General features: G+C 40.6%; 2 protein-coding genes and 1 pseudogene across 8 annotated transcripts in view; 1 reads left to right on the forward strand and 2 right to left on the reverse strand.

Annotated features, from left to right (window-relative positions):
• Positions 1-4,999, reverse strand: part of SIDT1 (SID1 transmembrane family member 1) — an 88,003-nt gene extending 83,004 nt beyond the window's left edge. The window contains exon 1 of the mRNA XM_031681114.2: positions 4,504-4,999. Coding sequence (XP_031536974.2) covers positions 4,504-4,713 — 210 coding nt within the window. The 5' untranslated portion in view covers positions 4,714-4,999. The remainder of the gene's footprint in view (positions 1-4,503) is intronic.
• Positions 1-22,127, forward strand: part of SPICE1 (spindle and centriole associated protein 1) — a 153,247-nt gene that overhangs the window by 85,008 nt on the left and 46,112 nt on the right. The window contains exon 1 of one of the 7 annotated variants that reach the window (XM_072965056.1): positions 16,567-16,656. The exons of 2 other annotated variants lie outside the window; for them this stretch is intronic. In XM_072965056.1, the coding sequence (XP_072821157.1) occupies positions 16,606-16,656 (51 nt within the window). In that variant the 5' untranslated portion in view covers positions 16,567-16,605. Of the gene's footprint in view, positions 1-16,566; positions 16,657-18,805; positions 19,260-22,127 lie in introns of those variants that run through there. 4 more of the 7 variants (XM_031681179.2, XM_072965095.1, XM_072965085.1 and 1 more) reach the window with 4 other exon arrangements.
• On the reverse strand, positions 15,681-16,182 carry LOC102541077 (protein tyrosine phosphatase type IVA 1 pseudogene; annotated as a pseudogene).

Raw genomic sequence — 22,127 nt, forward strand, 5'->3', positions numbered from 1 at the left:
ACTAGTCACATTTCAGTTGCTTGACAGTCACTTGTAGATAGTGGCTACCACATTGGACAGCAAACGCTTACAGAATTCATTATACAATTTAGCATATGATGATCAGGTCAAGGCAGACAGAAGATGGGTTCCCCATAAAATCAGACTCATAACTGGAGGAATGTCATCCCCTAAACACCCTTACGACATGTTCAGGGCTGCAGGGGAAAATGTGAGAGGTGACTGCTACAGACTGAATCTTTGTGGTCCCCCACCCCCCAAATTCTTATGCTGAAGCCCAGTCCCCAGGGTGATAGTATTTGGAGGTAGGAACTTTGGAAGGTAATTAGATCATGAGGTTGGAGCCCTCATGATGAGATTGGTACCCCTATAAGGAGAGTCAGGAGAGAGCTTACTTTTCTCTCAGCTCTTCTCTGGGCCATGTGAACACACAGCTGTAAGTGTTGTTTACAAGCCCGGAAGCCAGCTCTCACCAGACACAAATCTGCTGACACTTTGATCTCGGACTTTCCAGCCTCCAGAACTGTGAGAAGAAAATGATTGTTTTCTAAGGCACCCAGTGTATGGTACTCTTAACAGCCCAAACTGACGGAGATTGTAACCAATCACCCAGATAATGTGCTAATGAGATGATTCTCTCATCACAAACACAGTCCAGTTCAGTAAGAAGATGTGGGAGGACAGCAGAGGAGGTTTTTCTGCCTTAGTTTATAAAGAATACGGGGAGAGCACCTACTAGACTGGGAGAACTGAGGCTGTCACATCTAAGTTTTTAATTCTTCTACGTAAGTAGTAATGCATGAGGCTAGAAGTTACCGCTGGAATGACCTGACGTATATTTCATTGTTCATGAGAACTGGATAGGCTTTTTGAATCTGGATCTGAGATGCTGTTATAACTGGTTCTAGATATACAACTACTGGTTGACATTCATAAGGCCAAGACTTGTTCCTTGGGGATAGAAAAATATATGTCATTAAAAGAAATGCCTCAGTTTACTAAGCAAAATAAAAGAAATATTTCCAAGTAAACATTTCAAATGCAAAAATCTGTGGCGAACAATGGGTTCTGTTACTGCAAGCCTGAGAGAAGACATCTTGTTGGGGGATGGTTAGATTTTTATTTAAGGGCTTATCAACATCTAGCTCAAATGAAAACATCTGATTATTGTCACCACCTGTCTCTACAAGTTTCTTCTCATTTCCCAATAAACCTGCTTTTGTGCCCTCTGTCCCAGTCAAACATATCCCTGGTGACTTTCTCAACAAGGTGATTTCCTTCTAGTTTGGCCCTAGCCCTGCAGTTATAGAACATCCTGTTTGATATAATGAACCCTGCACCCCTTTAAAGGAGTCTCCAAACACTACCCTTTCAGGGTACTGAAATGAACCATGATCTTGCCTAACCTGCACCTTCCACCAGTATTTTCATTATCCTTCTTTAAACCAGTCACTCCATTCTTTCAGTGATATATTTTTTTTAATAGCAACTTCATATTTACATTATTCTCTGCCTGGAAGTCATGTGAGACTTTTCCTGGTGCCGAGCTTGGTTAATTAGCATGACACGCTTGGGTAACGCAGTGGCTGACAGGAAAGATTAGGAGCAAATTCTCCCACAGCAGTTTCCTCTCTTCCTTGAAACTAAACTTAGAATAGCCTTTCTCCTCCCAGCTGAAGGAAATATAATGGCAAACATATTAATGGCTTGAAGAGGAAAGAAAAAAATGATTAAGACAAAAAAAAATTAGCCTTTTTTTTTTTCTAAGCCAAATTCTTTTTTGCACTGAAGAAAGGTAGATGAGAAATGACCTGTTCAGGGGAGGGAGCCCGGGCCAAGACTTCGCTCAGGTTAAGGGAAAAATGTCATGGCCAAGCTTCTGCTCTTGGGGTCATAGATCTTTAGCAGAGTCCTTTAGTGAGTTTGGGGTTGGTAATGGAGGCAAAACTGCTTGATGTGAGAGAGTAACAAAAATTTAGAGACTGAGAGGCTAGTATGTGGGGTGAGGGGTGGCCAAGAAGATGTGCTGCCATTTTGAAATTCCTCCTGGTGCGGGAATAGCTGGAAACTGTTACGACAGTGTTGCTTAGGTTTCTGATTAAATCTGTTACTGTCCTGTGCTGTTCTGCAATTCCCTGACGGTATTGTACATCTTCAGTAAAATTCTGCTGTATCCAACAGCATTGTGTTCATGGTATTGGAAGGAGTGCTGTATCCAACACAAGCAAAAGGGACCAAGAAGAGAGGAGGCCATCAAGAGAAACAGAGTAATGGTTTGGATGGCTAGCTCAGAAAATGCTGTATCTGGAGAAAGGACAGGAATACAGGGCTGGAGGGAGAGGAGGACAATATTCCAGAATAAGTGGACTGAGGGTTCCACTGTCTTACTTGTGTATTAAAGAGAGGTCTCTGAAAGCTGTAAGATTTGAGGACATCTGGTTCATATTATTGCATACTGGCATTAAAATAATTAAAACACTCGAGTTATCTGCCAGTCCCATGGTTCCCAACTGTATTTCTCAGACTAGTAAAATTTTAGGGGCTGGTAGCTTTCTCCTGTATTATGCAAAGATATTTAAAAAATGAATTATCACCACTGTTTCATAAAATAAAGAACATTTATACATAATACAGGCAAAATGGAAAGGGTATAATCTCAGAACAATTTTAAAAATTTGTTTTTATATGAAATGATCTCACGTTTAACCTACTAAAAAGTATATATTTTATTTAGTTTTAGCTTAAAGATTCCTTAAATCTTTCTTCCCCTATTTATTCATTTTTTTCAAAAACATCAGTAAACTTGTTATGTGCCAAGCACTGTGCTAGGTACTAAGGTACAGAGATGAACAGGACTCTGCCCCGTCCTCAGTATCTCCTGGTTTTCTAGGAAGGTCAATCAGGTGACCCCAACTGCAAACAGTGCAACCTGTGCTGTGGAAGAGGAGCTCACCCAATACTACCAGTGGAAAGGCTCAAGCAAAAGTTAAAAAGTGGTCACTCTATCTCCAAGTAGAAGTGCAAGAAACACTGAAGCCTGATGCCAGGTTGTAGTTTGCACACATCATTTGAGTTTCCTTACCAATGGTTTAGGGGAAAAGTGACAGACACCCAGAGACCATGAGGTTTCATTTGTTCTGAGCCAGTCAGAAGGCTGGGAACACACCTCATGTACAATGGCAGCTGGTCCAATTCCGCACACTGGACTGGAAGAGGTGGGTTACAAGGAACCTGGGGAGTAAAAACTGCCCCTCCCACTTATCCTCAGTGGAATGACTCCGCACACAGCCACTCTGCTCACTTCAGGACGTACGCTGAAGGTCAGCGGGGGACAGGACTGGGTGAGGACCATGGTGACATGGTCCCGGGTGAGGACCAAGCTTAGGATTTGGTGCCACACTGGAGATGGGGCACTTGCTCAGTACACACACTGGGTAAATGTCTGGGAGTGGTGATGGGCACATTGGTCGCTCTGGCTCAATACTACCCAAGCGCCGAGGTTTCTGAGTTCTGCTCCTAAGTAAGTCACAGAGAGAAGCATATCTTCGTATCCTAATCATCTGGTTCTGGAATTTCCTGAGGGAGTAGGGAATACTGGCATAGTAATGGATGCATATACAGTCATTCATATGTATACATTACATGTACATACATTTATTTGGGAAGGAGATCTAGAGGCAGGTACATGGAGGAGTTTTCTCTGTGCCTCGGAGGACACCGTATTAGAAGGGAAAAGCTAACTGTATGCGTTTTCGTACCTTATACAATCAGTATATGTGTCAAAGGAATAGTTGCTAGAACAGTCATTTCCTCCCCTTATCTAACCTCAATTTTTCATCATAAATGGGTCTAGAACTTTAACACAACTATCCCTTCTGACATGAAATCAAAACCTGGATAGATCGGCTGATGGCTGCAGTCCCTATATCTTTGGCCAGGTCCTCTAGCTTCTCTGAAGCACATACGTGTGACAAGGGTACAGAAACGCAGGAAGTGACTCGAATGCACAGAGGTTCTGCAGCTTGCGTCCATTCTCACACGTTCCCATTTTAGATTCTGAGCAGCTCTCCCTCCCCATGCGCTATGAAATAGAAGGGTCTGGCAGACTCATCCAAATGGGATGAGCTTCCTTCCTCGCAGGGGATTAGGAACAGAGGTGCGGTCCTTTCCCTCCGCAGCCCTAGAAATCGTGACCTTCCTAGAGAAAGGCCAGCAGGGGGCCAGGACCCGCAGACAGTGCGGGGAAACCAGCTCCTTTGCAAAGCTCAGAAACGCCAGCGACCAGGCCAGGGGAGGCGCGAGAGGAGGCGGAGTTGTCCCTGAGGCCGGTGGCAGACGATGCAGCAGCTCGAGCAAGGCAGTGATTGCCTTGAAGGAGAAAGGGAACGAGGGTCCCCAGCCCCTGAGGTCTCCCGTGGTCGATTCCCAGGGGACCTAGAGCAGCAACAGGATCTGACATCTGGCAAGTTCTTGGGAGTCGAGCGAGGGGAGCGAGTGCCTTACCTGGCCGGGCTGGCTGGTGTAGTTGAAGGAGTAGATGTTCTCGGTGCTGAGGCTCACCACCCCGCTGTAGATGCGATCGAAGTCGGCGCCCCTGGCGGGGTCGCGGGGGTCGCGGCGCTGCGCTAGGGGTTGTGCCGTGCGCCCCGGCGCGGCCGCCCGCAGGAGCCAGGGCAGCGCGCAGAGCAGCGCGAGCCGCCTGCAGCCCCGCATGGTGGGCGCCGCGCCCCGGCCGCGAAGCCGAGCCGTCCTGCGGAGAGGGCGAGCGCAGCGCCCGGTCCTTCCGAAGCCCCTTCGGGCGCCGGCGCGGGCTTCAGCGTAGCGCGGGCGATGCCTGGCAAGCCCCGCCGACGAGTGCTGGCAACGCGCTGGTGAAAAGCTGATCAAATATTGATGCAGCCGCCTGGGGTCTCCTCGGGAGGTCACGGGGCGGAGGTAGGGGGTGCGGAGGATGTGGGGGCCGAGGGCTGGTGCTTTGCTCTCTGGCTTTTAAGTCCGTTTCCTTCCCCCTTTCTCTTTCTGAGAATCCCCCACTTACCCAACCAGAATTTAAACCGAGCTCTTCCTCCTCAATCTCAAAAAGAAAGAAAAAAAAAAAAAGGAAAAAATAGCATTGGAGACATTAAAAAGAAATATCCACTAGTCTTGAAGCGTTAACCTGACCGGCCATTGAGCAGAAAATTCATTCCGTTTCAAATAAATGTGCACCTGGCTGCAAGCAAAGAAATAGAAAGCAACACAGCCTGTCCCCAAAGAGGGTGCACGAGTTCGCATTTCCAGTCAGCTACCTGTAGAGAACTGCTTGTCTGAATGATGGGTATTAACTCTCAGTTCTCCCTTCTCTTACAGAACCCCTCTCCAAACACCTGTTTTATTTCCTTATCACTACCTATTCTCAAGGAGCCTCACGTCATTGCTTTCTCTGTCCACTTGCCATACGTATACATATGTAAATATTACAGTCATATAAAACTAAATAGACATAGTAATGAAAACAGTTCGAACACCACCTTAAGTCTGGTCCCGGAAGTTGTCAAAGACGACTCAGAGCAACTGGATTTGTGCAGAGGGCATTTCTTTCTGCCCCAGCTTCATGTCCTCTTGACTTCTGCAATGACTTCTTAGATTTGGCAGAATCCCCAGGATTCTATATTGTCTTTCAAAAGAGAGGAACCCAAAATCAAAAAGAAGTACCTCCAGGCAAAAATTAGGGGGTTCAATGTAAACAGTTAAAAGGGGCAGGTAAAGGGTAGATTGAGAAGAGGATTCTTCGGAAGTCTTTGCAAAACAAAATCAAACAATCACAATTCAGGTGTAGAAGGGGACTCACTGTTGTATTTCAGCTTCAAGTTATTTGTAAACTAGAAAAGAATATAACTGCATTTAACCTGAGGGAGCATTAAAAAAGAAGCCACAAAGAAGAAAAAGATCACGTTCAAAGAGTTACTATTACAGATTAAAATCATAGCATTTACCATTCAAATGAAGGGATTTCTCTCTCTCTTTTTGAAACCTCATTGAATTCTTACAATTTATTAAAACACCCAAAATTAAGAGCAATGCATTTGGTATAAAGTTTTATAACTGTGCCATCAGAAAATGATGCAGATGGAAGATTGAATCAGATGACTTCCTATTAGGACTTTTATTAAGACTTAACTTCTTTCCCCCCACTTTTTAAACAATGTTTTTGGAAAATATATGGGCATAAGGACAAAAATAATAATTCAAGGAAGAGTCTAGGGGTAAAGTTTAAAATAGAGCTTTTTTGAGAAACATAATAATTTCATCCAGAATTTAAATGATGTTAAATGGCTGGATTTAAAATGTCTATGCCTCTTTTTATGATTTAAAAACATTTAATAAACTTGAAATTTGTGATGTCCCTTGAGATTAGCTGACCTGGCCAGTTCAAGCACTCTCTAGAGGTATGAAATCATGGAGTTCTACTCAAGACACTAAGAGAGATAAGAACTGGCCCTTTCACAAGGCAGCCCCTTCTTTTGGGCGCAGGTGTCTCATTATTAGAAAGGTATTTCATAATTTCAATTGAAATCTGCCTCTCTTCCACTCACTGCTGTGAATTCTGCCCTCTGGAGCCATAGGAATAAACCTAATCCTTCTTCCACATGACAGCCTTGTAGGTATTTGAAGGGAGCTATAACCCTTCAAGGCTTTATCCTAACTTTAAGTAATGAATTTAGAAGCAATTGGAACAGACATTTTATCAGCGCATAGAGCCCAAGATATTTATTTTAAAGCCATTATAGGTGATAGCTATACCAGACAATTTGAGTGTTAGATTACAAATCAGCCTATATGATGACTGACTCCTCTACTTCTAGCCCAAATCCGATGAGTGACCTTAGGTAATTAACCTCCCAGATCACAAGATTTCTGTAAGGATAAAAGAGGGGAAGAATGTATTTGAAGTTGTATTAGAAAGTATAAAATGCTGTATGTCCAAATATTGTTATTATATACCTATATAGTTCAATAGCTCACATGTAAAACATGGTCCACCAGCCAGGCCTTAAAAGTATCAATGACAAGCTTGCACTGTGAGGGACTGAACATACAAGCAGACGATGGCCAGACCATATATGACAATAGCCCCTGGACCCACAACCTTTGCAGCAACCAGTCCGAGAAATTAGACCACAAATGCAGCAAATAACCCAGAAAAGTCAGGACTTGGTCAATGACTGCCTACTTCCCCAATTTTTGCCCCTGCTTCCAATGCAGGATCAATCAGAGGGCTCAAAACTCAATAAACTCCAGAGTGGAAAAAAAAAAGCCATAAAAGTAGGTCAAAAGCTCCTAAAAGCCACACCTGAAACATTTCCAATAAGAGTTGATTGCATAATCCAATCATGCAACAAGCAAAAAGATGAAACTATAGGAGATTTTGGGATAAACTAGAAAATATTTTCCAACAACACTAATCTTTCTACACTAAGGTCTGCCATCTTTGCTCAATTTCTTCTTTGGTGTAGACATAGCACACAAGTGGTAGGTATTCAAAATAACTCACAGGTTTTTCCTAATCTTCCGGCCCTTAAGTACAACCCTTGGGTCTTTGACTGCCTTTCCTGGTGTGTGTCTCTACACCAGGACAGTCAATACCTTTTTGCCTTCAACTGATGGGATAACACTCTACATGGACAGCTAGGCCCTAAGAGTTCACCGAAGCCCCTTCCTTTCTTTTTAAGTCCTTAATCAAGAAGTAAAAGATCCAAATTTCCCTTGTGATTCAGTTCTGATATAATATGTAGATGATATCCAATTTTATTCAGATAAAAAAAGATTCCACTTCCTTGCTCTCAGCCTTAGCAGAACAGGGGCATAAAGTTTCAAAAAAAGGTAGATTGCAATTTTGCCAAAACACAGTCCATTATTTAGGGCATGACCTATTTAAGGAGGGAAAAACATTCTCTCATGACAGGATGAAGACTATCCAAACTTGTCCTAGACTGCTCACAACATTTCACTTAAGATGACACCTAGGTCTACCTGGATATTTCACACTGTGGGTGCAAATTTTTCTGAGATTGTGACATCACTTTATGAAATGGCTAAGTCTTCATTAAGAGCCACTCTATTCTGGGAGCCCAAGTATCAAACAAGCCTTCTATAATCTGAAGAAAGCTCTTCAACAGCCCGCTTCCCTAGATATCCCTAACAACAATAACAACAACCAACCCCTTTGTCAATTTGTACATGAGTGTTCTAGACACACCTTGGTTTTAAACAGACTTCATGAAAACCATCAAAAACTCATCACTTTTTAAAGTGTGAACTTTATTACCAGTATAGTTTTGCAAGATGTTGCCTTTGGGAGACAGGGAGTCAAGGGCACATGGGATTTCTCTGTATTATTTCCTACTACTGCATGAGACCTATAATTATCTCAGAATAAAAAATTTAAGTTAAAAAGAAACCACTTATTGTAGCCTCACCCTCACTCCAGTTGCAGGGGTGATTGATACCCCTTGTCCTGGGGCAACGCTGCCACTGCAAAACTTGTTGATGCTTCTGCTGAATTAGTTCTAGGCTCCCTGCTTGACCTTATGGTTCCACATGGAGTAAAGACTTCACTGTGGACACACAACACTTTTAAGTCAGTCAGTTAACCTCTTAGGAACTTGTGTTGCCCTCTCGCTCTTACATTACTATCAACTGCTACAACACCCTGAATTCTGCCACTCCCCTGCCCTTACAAGAAGAAGGGGAACTTCACAATCATCTTAAGGAGCTTCCTGTACCTTGCTCCGCTTTATTAGAGACTCCCCTTGAGAATCCTGACTTGATATTTGTTGATGAATCATACTTCAAAATTGAAGCTGGAGATGCTCACGCTATCACTAATGCTATCACTGATATGAACTCTCTGTTACAGGATAGCCCTCTCCCTGAGGGGCAGTTAGTCCAGATGGCAGAATTTATAACACTTATTAGAGCTTGTCAACTAGCTGAAGACCAGAGAGTAAACATATATGCAGATAGTAGATAAGCTTCTGGAGTAGGACATAATGCTTTAGAAACAAAAAGGGTTTCTCACTTCTGCTGGAATCCCCATCAAAAGTGTACGAGTTAAGGAAGTTTTAGATGCACTTCTGCTTCCCAGTGAGATGGTTATTATAAAGATGGAGGCCCATGGTAACAGAGATAGAAAATGCTCTAGTAGATCATTTTGCCAAACTAGCATCCTTAGCCAAGGTTATAATACTAGCCAAACCCCTAAAAGATGAATCTCTGGACTGAGTCAAAGAAGCCATTGTCAAATATCCACCTCAAAATTTCATGATTTGGAAAAGGAAGAATGGAAGAAATGTGGTGTTTCCTTCACTCAGATAATCCTTGGGACTCTCGAGATGGCCATTTGGTGGCACTAGATGACTTCAAGTTGATGTTACCTGCATTTTTCCATGGAACTACTCATCATGGTAAAGACAAATTGATTACTGTCTTAAATCAACATTGGTGGGAAAACTTTAAAAAGACAGCTGAGATTATTTTGGGGACATGCTTTACTTGTGAACAACATAATCCTAGAAAAACTTGTACAGATGAGGCCCGGCCAGGAACCAAAGCCTCCAGGACCATTGAGCACCTTCAGGTGGATTTTATCCAGCTCCCACTCTCCATGGAGTTTATTTTTAGGATAAGTTACAGCATTTCCTTACTGAAAATCTTTGCTGAGAATTCTTTTCAGCCTCTAAAAAGTTGCTTGATTTTGTGTTTCCAACCTGGGGTATGTCAACTTTTATATCAAGTGATCAAGACACACGGTTTACGTGAACCTCTATAAAAGATCTTTGTAAGGCATTAGTCTTTCTCAAACACTAGACTGTCCTTACCACCCACAAACTTCTGGAAAAATCAAATGAACCAGTGGAATTTTAAAATTAAAATTTGCAAAACTTTTGGAAATCCTTGAGCTCTCCTGGCTAAAGATACTCTCACTAGTTCTTTTGGTCATATGATCCATTTTCTCAGGGACCCATTGGTTATATCCTTATGAACCGTTGACAGGAAAGCCCATACTTCTAGACATTTCACCCCTGATATTAGACTCTTTGCTGCTGCATGCAGATATAGCAAAATATTGCAAGGGAGTACTTGCAATATTGTACCCAGTCCTCTAATGAACAAGTTAAGGCCAGCTTCCCACGACACTTCTTAAATTGAGTTTTCATGATCATCATCTAGGAAACTTCATCTAATGGAAGAGACATTGAATAAAAAACCCTCTTGGACTGTACTGGAAGGGACCTTCTTATGTACTTTTAACAACTGTTGTAATACCTTTCTAGGCCCAAGTTGGAGTCACTCCTGTCTAGGGTGCCACAATCATGAACCAAAGCTTGGATAATTTTGTGTCCCTGCAAATGCTCTACTTGACCAGAAATATCTTAGTCATTCAATCAATCCTCAAATGCAAGCCAACTCTCGGCCTTCTTATCCAAACATGGTTGACTATGTTGCCCCAGCCAATCAGATATTTTCTATTTTTCTCTTTTTTGTTCTTTATTCTTTATCCTATAAAAGCTTCCTTCCTTCTACTTCACTTTGCAGTTCTCCAAAAGGAGACTACTTCATGAAATGTTAAATAAAGCTTGTCACCTGAATTGTCTTCTTTAATCATTTTTAACACAACAAATTTATTAGTGAAACTTCAGCGAGTCAACTTCTGACTTAACACAGCTAAAGAAACAACTGAGTTTCATATAACTGGACAGCTACTCCAATAGGGGACTTCAAGCTGAGGATTGTCACAGATTCTCTAGAAGTAGCTGATCTTTGGAAACAGTTGACCCAAGACCTTTGGAACAAGGACACAGGCTTAGAAAATGGACAGCTTCTAACTAAGACATTGCACCAGGACCCCTATCTAATTCCTATTTTATTTTTGACCTGCTTACAGTCATTCCCCTTTTCATTTGCTATATAGATCACTGATGTTTTCTATCCATAATGGTCCCTTCTCTCCTTTCCCCCGCTGTTTCTTATAATTGTTCGATCAGAACATACTCATTGTAACACTATTCTTAGATTGTTCCAGATAGTAGCCTCTGCCCTCAGTCTTACTATTTGATATTCTATCATTGAACCCCCACGATGAAAACCTATAGTCTATCCTAGCTCATCAAATGAGATCATAGAGAATTATAGCCATGGGCGTTCCACTTGCATCTCCATGGACAAATTACCTTAAACGCATTAACTCATGACTTTGCTAATTTCCCTTCTCCCAGAAAAAGAATCAGTTATTACAATCTATTGATCAGACCCCCTGGTAATTCTAAATTTGAATTCAACAACCTTTGTAGGGTGGCGTGCCAAATACTTGCCATCTTGAAGAGACTAATAGAGATCAACCATATAAGTTCTTGGTTCAGACTTCATATTATGATAAAATCTTTTTGCTTGATCTCCAAGTGCCCCTAAAGGCTACTACTTCTTTTGCAGCCAGAACACATAGTCTTGTTTGCCTCAGACTAAGACTATGCATATTAGTAATACTATCCAAAGACTTGTTTATACATTGATACTCTAGTTCTATAAACCACCAAGGATGGAAATTCTGAAGACCACCCTTGATTGTTTAGGTACTCTACGTGGAGGAGTTGCTGACTCATTGTTTATCCTAACAATCAAAGCAGTCTTCTCAATGGTGAGAATTATACAAATAGAAAAGACTGTAAGACAAATTTATCATTAACTCTGGCAGAAGTTATAAATGATACCACATAAGATCTAGAAGGAATACCAGTCTCAACTCATTGGCATGAGCAGTGGTAGACAATTGCATCGCTCTTGGTTTCTTGTTTGCTAGTTATGGTGGGGTCTGGGACTGAATATTCAAACAGACAATGGCAGATGATATGTAACAACAGAACTTGACCCACAATCTCTGTAGTAATCAGTCCAGAAAGCCAAACCGTGACCTCTGCAACAATCAGCCCAGAATAGTCACGATTCGGTTATGATGGCCAGCTTCCCTATATTTTGCTCCCCACAACCAACAAGAGATCCATAAGATTTATATCCCAGTTAAGGTATTTTTACATCTCAAAAATCAAAATTTACGAAAAGTATGATTCTTTTCATAGTAATACTCAAGACAAATCTTCCCCATATTAAAAACAATCAATGTCATGAAAAATATAAGCAGTTGTGGAAACAAAGACTATCCACTTGAGAATAAACAGAGGCTACCTATTCAGAGCATGATACAGGAAGGATCATCCTCCATCACTTGCATTTGGCAGAGACTCAAAGACAAGAGGGGAGTAGAAAAGCTTTATAGTGAAGGGAAGACTTCAGAAATACTCAGATTAGAATTTGGAATGGGGAAATTGGAGGTGGGCTAACCAGAAATGGGGGATCTTATGGCTTGGGGAGCATATCTGGCTCATATCTGGACCACCCAAAGAAAGCTAAATAAATAGCTTTTTTGTGGTGTAATTGACACACAACAAACTTCACATATTTAAAGCATGTATTTCACCTGTGTTATAGACACACATACCCGTGAAACCATCCTCTGTATATCCAGCATCCTCTGAAGTTTTCTTCCTCCTTTAAACCTCTCTCCTACTTCCCTGCTTCTTTTGCATTTCCAGGCAACCAGTGGTCTGTTTTCTGTTACTACATTAACTTTCATTTTCTAGAGACTTTTATAAATGGAATCATGCAGTAAGTGCCCTTTTTTGTTTGTTTGTTTGGCTTCTTTCATTCAGCATAGTTATTTTGTTAAATGAGTTTTATGAAAATTTTGCTTAGAATTTTTGCATCTGAAATCATGAAGGATGTTGGTCTGTAATTTTCTTTTCTTGTAATGCCTCTCTCTGCTTTAGGTATCAGGGTAATGCCGGCCTCACAGAGTGAGTTGGGAAGTGTTCCCTTCTCTTCAATATTTTGAAAGAGTGTATATAGGATTGTTAATATTTCTTCCCCAAATGTTTGATACATCAGTGAAGCCATCTAGGCCTGTAGTTTTCTTTGTGGTAAGGTGTTTTTAAATTGCAATTTTAATTTCCTTAATAGATATAGGGCTATTCAAATTATCCACATTTTTTTTCTTGAGAAAGCTTTGGTAATCTATGTCTTGCAAGGAATTTGTCCATTTTTTCTACAATGTTAAAATTATTGCACTAAGGGTCAAAGTATTATATTATTCTTTAAGTATTTGTAGAATCTGTCACCTCTGTCATTTCTGATACTGGTAATTTATATGTAATTTTTCCCCTAATCAATTTGTTTATAAGTTCATCAGTTTTAATTAATCTACTCAAAGATTTAGCCATTAGTTTCATTGGTTTTTGCTTTTCTATTTTATTGATTCGGCTTTAATCTTTATTCTTTCCTTTCTTCTTACTTTGGATTTAACTTACTCTGTCTAATTTCTAAAGGCAGAAGCTAAGCTCACTGATTTGAGACTTTCTTTTCTAATATAGGTGTTGCTACAAGTCTCTTTTAAAGTACTATCTCAATTATATTCCATAAATTTTGATATTCTGTATTTTCATTTCCATTCAGTTGAAAATATATTCTATTTTCTGTTCTGATTTCTTATTTTATGGCTTATTTAAAAGTGTATTTTCCCCCCAAATTTTGAGGGATTTGCCAAGGATCATTATGTTATTGATTTCTAATTTAATTACACTATGGTCAGAGAACATACCTAGTATGACTTTATCCTTTTAGATTTATTGACACTTGCTTTATGGTTTAGATTATTGCTAAAAATTCTGTATCTATTTGAAAAGCACGTGTATTCTGCTGGTTGTTGGAGTAGTACTCTATAAATGTGAATCAGGTCAAGATGGTTGATAATGTTGTTCAAGCCTGTTATAGCCTTGCTGATTTTCTGCCTACTTGTATTGTAGTTGTTCAGGGGAGGCCACTGAAATTTCTGACTTTATTTCATGTTGCAGTTCTATCAATTTTTGCTTCATTTATTTTGAAGCTCTCTTATTACAGGCATAAATGTTTAGAATTGTTATATATTTTTTAATTTAATGGCTCCTTTACTATCATGAAATGATCTTATTTACCCTTGGTAATATTCTTTGCTCTGAAATCTATTTCATCTAATATTAATTAAGTCACTCCAGCTTTCTTTTGATTAGTGCTAGAATGATATATCTTTCTCCATCTTTGTACACTTACTTGCATTTTTATATTAAGTGTGTATTTCTTCTTATAGGCAGCAATTAAAAAAATCCAATCTGACAAACTCTACTTTTTAATTGAAGTATTTAGACCATTTACACTTAATGCAATAATTGATATGTGTCTATCATCTTATTTGTTTTCTACTTCCCTCATTTGTTCCTTGTTTTCTGTTTTGCATTTTTCTGCCTACTTTTAGATTAATCAAGTGTTTTTTATCTCTTTTACAATATCTCTTTATTTTTGCATTTCATTATTTATTTGATGTTTAAGCTCTTCAAATAGATTTTTACAAGCTGGTGAACACTGATAAACTATTTCTCCCACAAAACTATAACTGTATGTTCCCAGACAGTATAAATTATATGGTTGCAGTCTTGTTAATACACATCACCATTTTATCAATTACATAATAAAACAAATTGTCAAGTATCCAAATATTAAGTTACATAGCCCAAAAGGCATATAGAATATTAATGTCTGCTTAATTCATTAGCAGAAATTCACTTTTTTTTTTTGCAAGAGAGGTTGGTAATCACACTTCAAACAAAAATATGTTGGTAAACAACTTCAGATAAGTATGAAAAAGGATTACAAGAATTTCAGAAATTTTATGATTAAGAATTGTTTTAGCTACAATAACAAAATATTTCTACCTTTTAAAAATATTTACTAAATTAAAGTGCATATTCTACATGTTTTGCACAAGACAAAGGCAACATTTTACTAAAAATACTTAATAGCCCCCTCCCACTCTTTTTTCAGGCCCTTCCTGTAAGTTGCACCCTGAAGTGCAAACAATAAAATTAACTGTAAGGATTTTTTATCTGGAGACATGTGCTTCTATACAATGTAGATTTTTCAAATGGATGTTTTTCATAACAGTGCAAAGGAGATTTATAGAAAGACGTTAAATAATCGTAGTAAGACTTGGTTAATAAAAAGAAAAAAAGGAGCAAATCTGATGTACACTGGTATGAATGTGGGAGATGTAAACATACTGTGAGCAAATAACCATACAGGCCATACTTTTTATGTGTGAAATGATGGAAGGAAGAAACCACAGAAGGTCCAGAGTGTCCAGAGTTCCTGGGATTTTAGTTCTACATGATACTAACAATATACAAGTATTGTGCTGGGTATTTTGGTACCTAATCTTTCTAAATTTCTTATATGTTGATAAGACTCTGGCATGGGAACAGATTTAAAGACAATTTAATACTCTGTGATTTCAGGAACGGTCAGTTGATACAAATGATAAGCACACTTAAAATGCTGAACAGCAAGAATCTTTTGCTAAGTGTCCAAATAGATTGATCATAAACCAAACATAGAGGCTGTAATTCTGCCAGGCTTGTGATCTGGTAAAACTGCTTTTCAACACTCCTATGGAAGCTTCAGTAGACTTTTCATCAAGCCAACGTGTTGGCTAATATGTATGACAAGTTCAGTCCCATCTCAAGTTCCACTTCCAGGCAATGACATCAGGCACCCCAGTTTTACTGAATGCAACAATTGTTTCTATGACCACTGGAGTCTTTAAAGTGCAGCCACATTTTTAGGACGATACTTCTCCAAATACAAAAGCTGCTTGCTGTTAAAAGTGCCACACTGTTTTTGTCTTATGAACTATACTGCATCTTCATATTTCATTCCACCTTCAATTAATGCTAGGGCGACAAGCACTGGAGCTCTCCCAAGGCCTGCAACTCAATGAACAGCAATTAACAAGGGTTTTCATGAAACTTAATTTTCACAAGACTTAATAATCATCAACAATCTGGTTAGATGGTGGTACACCATCACCAAAAGCCCAGTTGAGAACTGGCTGCCTTCTTTCTCCACAAGAGTAGTGTCATAACTTGCTTCACATACCCTTATTATTGTGTAACTCCATACTTAGGTTCCTCCATACATTTGTTTAAGGTCACATTAGTTGTATGTAATAGGAAATCTCATGTTCTTGTATGTGACTTCCACAGGAGCTGGGCAGTTCATTTGAGCTATGTTAATTTAGTTAAAAAACACTCAGTAGGGTTATGAAAGAATTAAAAAGATTGAATACAGAAATGATGCAAAGAAACTGAGTCTACTTCAATATACTCCATTTGAAATTCTCAGTGCTTCTGAGTATAAAGTTGGAAGTAATGGAAAGTGAAATGAACCTTCTAATAGGAAGCAGCTATTCTTTAATCCAGTAATACTGAGGCAATAGAAAGAAAGTGCACTGGGGATTACCCCACCCAGGCAAGAACTCTTGTAAAAAATGCTCTGTGGATTTCAATTCAACACTTCTATGTCCATGTTAACCACTCTTCTGGAGGCTTCTTGGTGGAGTAGTAACGAATTTCTACTGTTCACCTGTCTGCATAGAGGTCTGCTGTGTCTGGCAGTACTCTCCACTGCCCTTCAGAAACTCCATAAATGTGTGATCAGAACACCACAGAATGCCTCTCTCCAGCCTGGTGTCTTGAGGTAGGCTTGGTTGTCTGAAGTGAAGTCCACTCTTGTAGCTTCACTCTCAGGTCACTAAGTGGATCCTAGTATCTCTTTTTATAGATATCATCTCTTTTAGCTCTAACTCATTACTTTAGTGACAGCTTTAGGGTTTATCATATACATCTTTAACTTACCACAGTCTACCTTCAAATAATTTTCTTCTACCTTCAAGTAATTTTATAACACATCAGGAATAGTATAAGATCCTTACAGTAATATGCTTCCTCTGGCCTTTATGTTACTGTTGCCATGCATTTTACTTTTACATATAATATAAGCCTTACAGTACATTTTATTATATTTAATATTCAATTATCTTTTATAGAGATTTAAAGAACTAGAAACATACTTTCATATATTTACTCCTGTAGCTTTTCCAGTGCTTTTCATCATGTAGACCCAGATTTCCATCAGGTATCATTTTCCTTCTGCTTCAAGTGAAGCAGTTCTACTTCAAGTTCTACTTTAACATTTCTTTTAGTTGGGGGTCTGCTGGTCATAAGTTCTGTCAGTTACGTGTGGAAGCATCTTTATTTCATCCTCATTTTTGAAAGATGTTTTTGACAGATATAGAATTGTAGGTTGGCAGATTTTTTTTCTTTTAATGCATTTAAGATTTTCTACTGTTTTCTTTCAGTGTTTCTAATGAGAAATATGATTGCTCCTCTGTAATGCCTTCTTTCTGGCTGCTTTAAAGATTTTTTTTATTACTGGTTCTGAGCAATTAATTGTGTATCTTGATGTAATATTCTTCATGCTTTTTGCGTTTGGATTTTGTTGAGCTTCTGGAAGGCAGGTTTGTGGGTAAAAATGCTGATGGAGGATTGAATTAGTGATGGAAGCTTATGGAAGTTCTATTCAGATTGCTTCAGTGTTGTCAATAAAGTAGGAAGCAAGGTCACTGGTTGAAGCTGAGGACAGAGGAGGAGATACTGAGCATGAGAAAAGGTATAAAGTTGTCACATAGGAGGGTAGGAGAATTAATGGATCAGAGAATTGTAATACAGTCTTCAGTCATCTTTAAAGGCCCACTTAAAATTGGTGATCATGAATTTAAAGTCAGCATGGTTAAGTGTTTTTCTCCTTCTAGTTTCAGCTGTAAGGGTGCAGGCACTTAGTAAATACAGTGTTGAAATAGCCAGGATTTTGGTTTCGCCAAGTTTACCGTAACTCAGAGAAGGGCAGGGAGTTGAGGATGTATGCAGGATTATATTGATTATATTGATAGATCATTAAATGTAACTACATCTAACTTCCTCAACCGGAGTGGAAAATATTAGAAGGCAGTTCTTTGCATCTAGAAGATGTTGAATATTGTATTTGCTGATCCGTGGATGAGTGTGTCTTAACAGTACAAAACTAAGAGCTAAAGGAGGTTGTGTTACTGGAGCAAATTAACTGTTTTCCAAGGAAATGCTTTTTAAAATTCTTTATGTGGGCTACACAGCTTTGCCTGTCTTGGCTCCACCCAGCTAGGGCAGCCTTCCTTATACCAAGCTCCCACTGCTCTCTCAGCTCCAGACAAAATGGATTTCTTCAACTTCCTTGCACTTGCCACACACCTTTGCATATGTGACTCCCTCTGCAGGAATGCCCTACTCTTCCTTAGTAGCTTACTCATCCTTGCTTTTCAGCTTTTCTGGTAATTCAAATAGTCCTATAAGCTTAGTATCTAGTCAGTACGCCTACTCCTCAGCACTTGTCAGTTTTAATTTTACATTTATATCATTAATAGCTGTTTGCTACTATAGAATAAGCTTCCTGAGGACGGACTTTGCCTGTTTTTAGATCCCACTGAATTTAACAATCTCTGGCACTTTGGTAGGTGGTAAACATTTTTAAATAAACAGAGGTGAAAGCAAGTAAGTGTGCTATGTGAAACTTGCTGTGGAGAACCACATCTTTTCGAGAATTCACAAGATGCTGCTTAATGCTACACATTTACCCTTCACAGTTTTGCCCGGAGCCCTGCCGACGGCACAGGCGGCCAAAGCAGGACATATCAAAGCCGGACACATCAAAGCCTTTTAATCCCTTAGGCCACAGGCCAAACCAGACTTTGGGAGGCGCCTGCGCACTGGCCTCACCGGATATACGCGCGGGAATGGGGCGGGGCTCCAGTAACCTAGGCAACATCCCGGAAGCGGCGGCTGCCTTGACTTGTGGCGGGCCGGGCGGTTCTGAAGCCCGAGGTTTTAGTCGCGGTGGACGCAGCAGTCGGGAAGCAGCAAGGCACGTTGCGGTTACGGGATGGAGGCCTGCACCCGCAGCCCCGCCGAGTCTTAGGGACCGAGGCTACAGGGCCGGGAGAACGGTGGTGGCGTCTTCCTTTCTGTTTCCTGGGGATCCAGGCGCCTGGGTTGAGGAGCCTCACTGCAGAAAGTGCACTCGCGACTCCGCTTTGCGAGTGTCTGTGCGTGTCAGGATGCGTGTCTGCGCGTGTGTTTGTGCCTAGGGCGCTTCCTCTAGGAGCATCGTGGGCAGCGCTTTTGGGAGCTTCTGCACAGAGCTAGAAATGGGGGTTTCCTCATGTAGCTTTCAAGGAATTTCCGGTCCAGCAGGAGAGACAAACTACCCAGGTACTTGGGGACAGGGAGGGTCATTTGAGTCGGTTTGATGGTTAGGAAAGGATTTATCAGGAGGGGCCGCTTGAGTGAATTTTGAGGAGTGACTGGGAGTTAACTCCGTGAAGGGAGTGGAAATTTGACAGGTGTTCCAAGCAGAACGTAAGGAATGGCTGGAACTGTATGTGAGGGCGAGAGCTTTGTTTTAGGATGTGTGGGAGATGTGAGAGGAGAAAAGGCTAGAAAGAAAGGGCAACTGGGTTACAAGGAGGGAGGAGAGGGCCTGAGTGCCTAGCCGAGTTGCATTCCTCTCTGCGGGGGAGAGCCATTAAAATCTTTTGAGGAAAGAAGGAAAGCGTTGAGAGTTATACTCTATCCATATGTCTGGGTAGGATTGACTGACAGGACAGTGTTTGGAAAGATGTCTTGTTTCCCTTTGATCAATTTTTCATTAGCCAGAGTGGATTTGCTAAATCACATCCTAACTGACCTTGCTTAAAGTCCCTCAGTGGCTTGCTATAGGTCTTTAGGATAGTGTTCAAATTGCTGTGGCTCACAAGGCCATGATCTGGCGTCTGCCTTTCTTTTTTACCCTCTTTCTAGCCTCTTACCCTCTCAAACCTTTGTTAGTCAAACTGAACCTCTCAAACCCTTTGTAAATACCTTTCCCCCTACCTGGAGCTTCTTTCCCCAAATTCTTTAATTCATAGTTCAGCTTAAACATTTTTAGGGAAATTAAAGGGAGGAGGTGGCATTTTCTCACTTAGTAAGTTAGGTATTTCTGTGGCCCTGAATTTACTTCCTACATTAGCCTTTTATTGCAATTACTCATTTAATTGTGGTGGGACAGACTCTAAGCTCTGTGAGGGTGCAGAGTATTCTACTTTCTTGCTGTATCTGGTGCCTGGCTCTTGGAAGGTGCTTTCAAAATACCTGTTGAAATAAAAGACTGATGATGAAGTGGGTGAGGAAATGAGTGAAAGGAAGATCAATTAGGAGAAATAATGAGAACTTGGACAAAAACATTCTCAGTAGAGATGAAGAAGAGATATGAGAGAGATATTTCAGGGAAAGAATGAATAGATTCACAGGAAAGAAGAAAAGGTGATGGTAAGGTTTTAAACTGGAGCAACTAGAAGGATGGTAACTCTGTAGTTCAGTGTCATTCAGCAGACATCTACTGAGCAAGCCGATTATACATTAAGAACTAGAGATTGGTGGAGAGGGGGTGTGGGTACTAAGCTATATATTGGTCATACTGTATTTGAGATATTTGGGGGATGTGCACAGAAGCCAGTTGGAAATGAGCATTAGGTGTTCTGAGGAAAGGTGTGAATCCTTGATTTGGGACTCATTTTCACAGTGTGTTTGTGTGCCCAGTGCATTGATAGCTTTGTTCAAGGGAGTAGGTGAGTTCACTAAGGGAAGATGTGAACTCCCCCTTGGTGATCTAGAAAGTAAGTTCCATGAGAGCTGACACCATATTAGACTTGTTTACTGTTGAATCTCCAGTGCCTGGCCAGTGCCTGGCATGTGGCAGTCTCTCAAAAACAATTATTGGATGAAGAAAGAGGGTGTCCAATAGAAAGAAAAGCAGACTGGGATAGAACCGAGTGAAGATCTTGATTGTATAGTATGTGAGGAGGGACCAACAGAGCCTGCAAAGAGAAGGGGAAAAGAATAGGAGAGAAACCAGGAGAAATAGTGTCATGGAAGCCAAAGGAGGAGAGAGCCTCTAGGAGTGGAGTCTCTAGAGATGGAAGGGGCCTGAGAAATAAGGGACCAATAATTTTAGCAATTCGGAAGTTATTAGTATTTTAGATTTTCTCCAAGCAAGCCTAGATTTTCTGGGCTATGCTACTTTCATTATTTGACTTCCCAGACCTGTAAACCATCAAAATATCTCTATAGTCTCACATTTCAGCACGTAAACTGTAGCTCCCTTGTGATCCCTGGTTTCTTTAAGTGGCACAGAATCCCTTTGTTAGGCCACAAAGTCTGATCCTTGGTCAAGCAAAATATGGTCACTGTTACAGGTGTTGTTCAGGAGATCACTTTTCAGTGCAGAGGTGGTTCCTGTGTTATAAAAGTTTGAAGTGTAACTGGGGCTTAGTAAATAGAAGTGCTGAAATAGGCCTCTCCTTCATGATGTTTGTCGCTGAAGGGAAGGTCAGAGGTGGGATAGCAGCTTCATTATACCATACACGGACTGGAATTTAGGGTTGACCAGTGCATTATTCTCCTATGCTGTGTAGCAAATTACCACAGACTTAGTGGCTTAAAACAGTGCACATGTATTATCTCACAGTACCCGTGGCTTAGCTGGGTACTGTGCTTCAGGCCTCACAAAGTTATGATTAAGGTGTTGGTGGTCTGCAGTCTGCATTTTTCCCAAGTTGGCGGCTCAACCTGGGAAAAATCTGCTAGGCTTACCTCACACAGGTTGGCGGACTCATTTCTCTGGGGCTGTCTGGTTGAGCGATCTTGGCTTCTTACCGGCTTCTGCTGGAGACTGCCCACAGTTCTCTGAGTTCCCTGCTACGTGGTCCTTTTCATAGGGAGTCACAGCATGGCAGTTTGCTTTTTCAAGGCCAGCAGGAGAGAATCTCTTGCTCTGTTGTCCTCAGAGAGAGACTTGTATAACATAATGTAATCACAGGAATGACATGTCCTCACATTTGCTGTGTTTTGTTGGATAAAACAAGTCACAGGGGAAAAACAAAACAAAACAAAACTCAAAAAGCCAGTCACGGGTCCTGCCCAAACTCAAGGGGAAAGGATTATACAATGGCACAGCTCATTGGGGTTATCTTAGGGTGATCACAGCCAGCTTTGCTAGGCTAAATTGAAGAAGGAAAAAAAAAGCAACAGTTATATATTGTC

The sequence above is a fragment of the Vicugna pacos genome, chromosome 1 (genome assembly GCF_048564905.1).
Source record: "Vicugna pacos chromosome 1, VicPac4, whole genome shotgun sequence".
NCBI lineage: Eukaryota > Metazoa > Chordata > Mammalia > Artiodactyla > Camelidae > Vicugna > Vicugna pacos.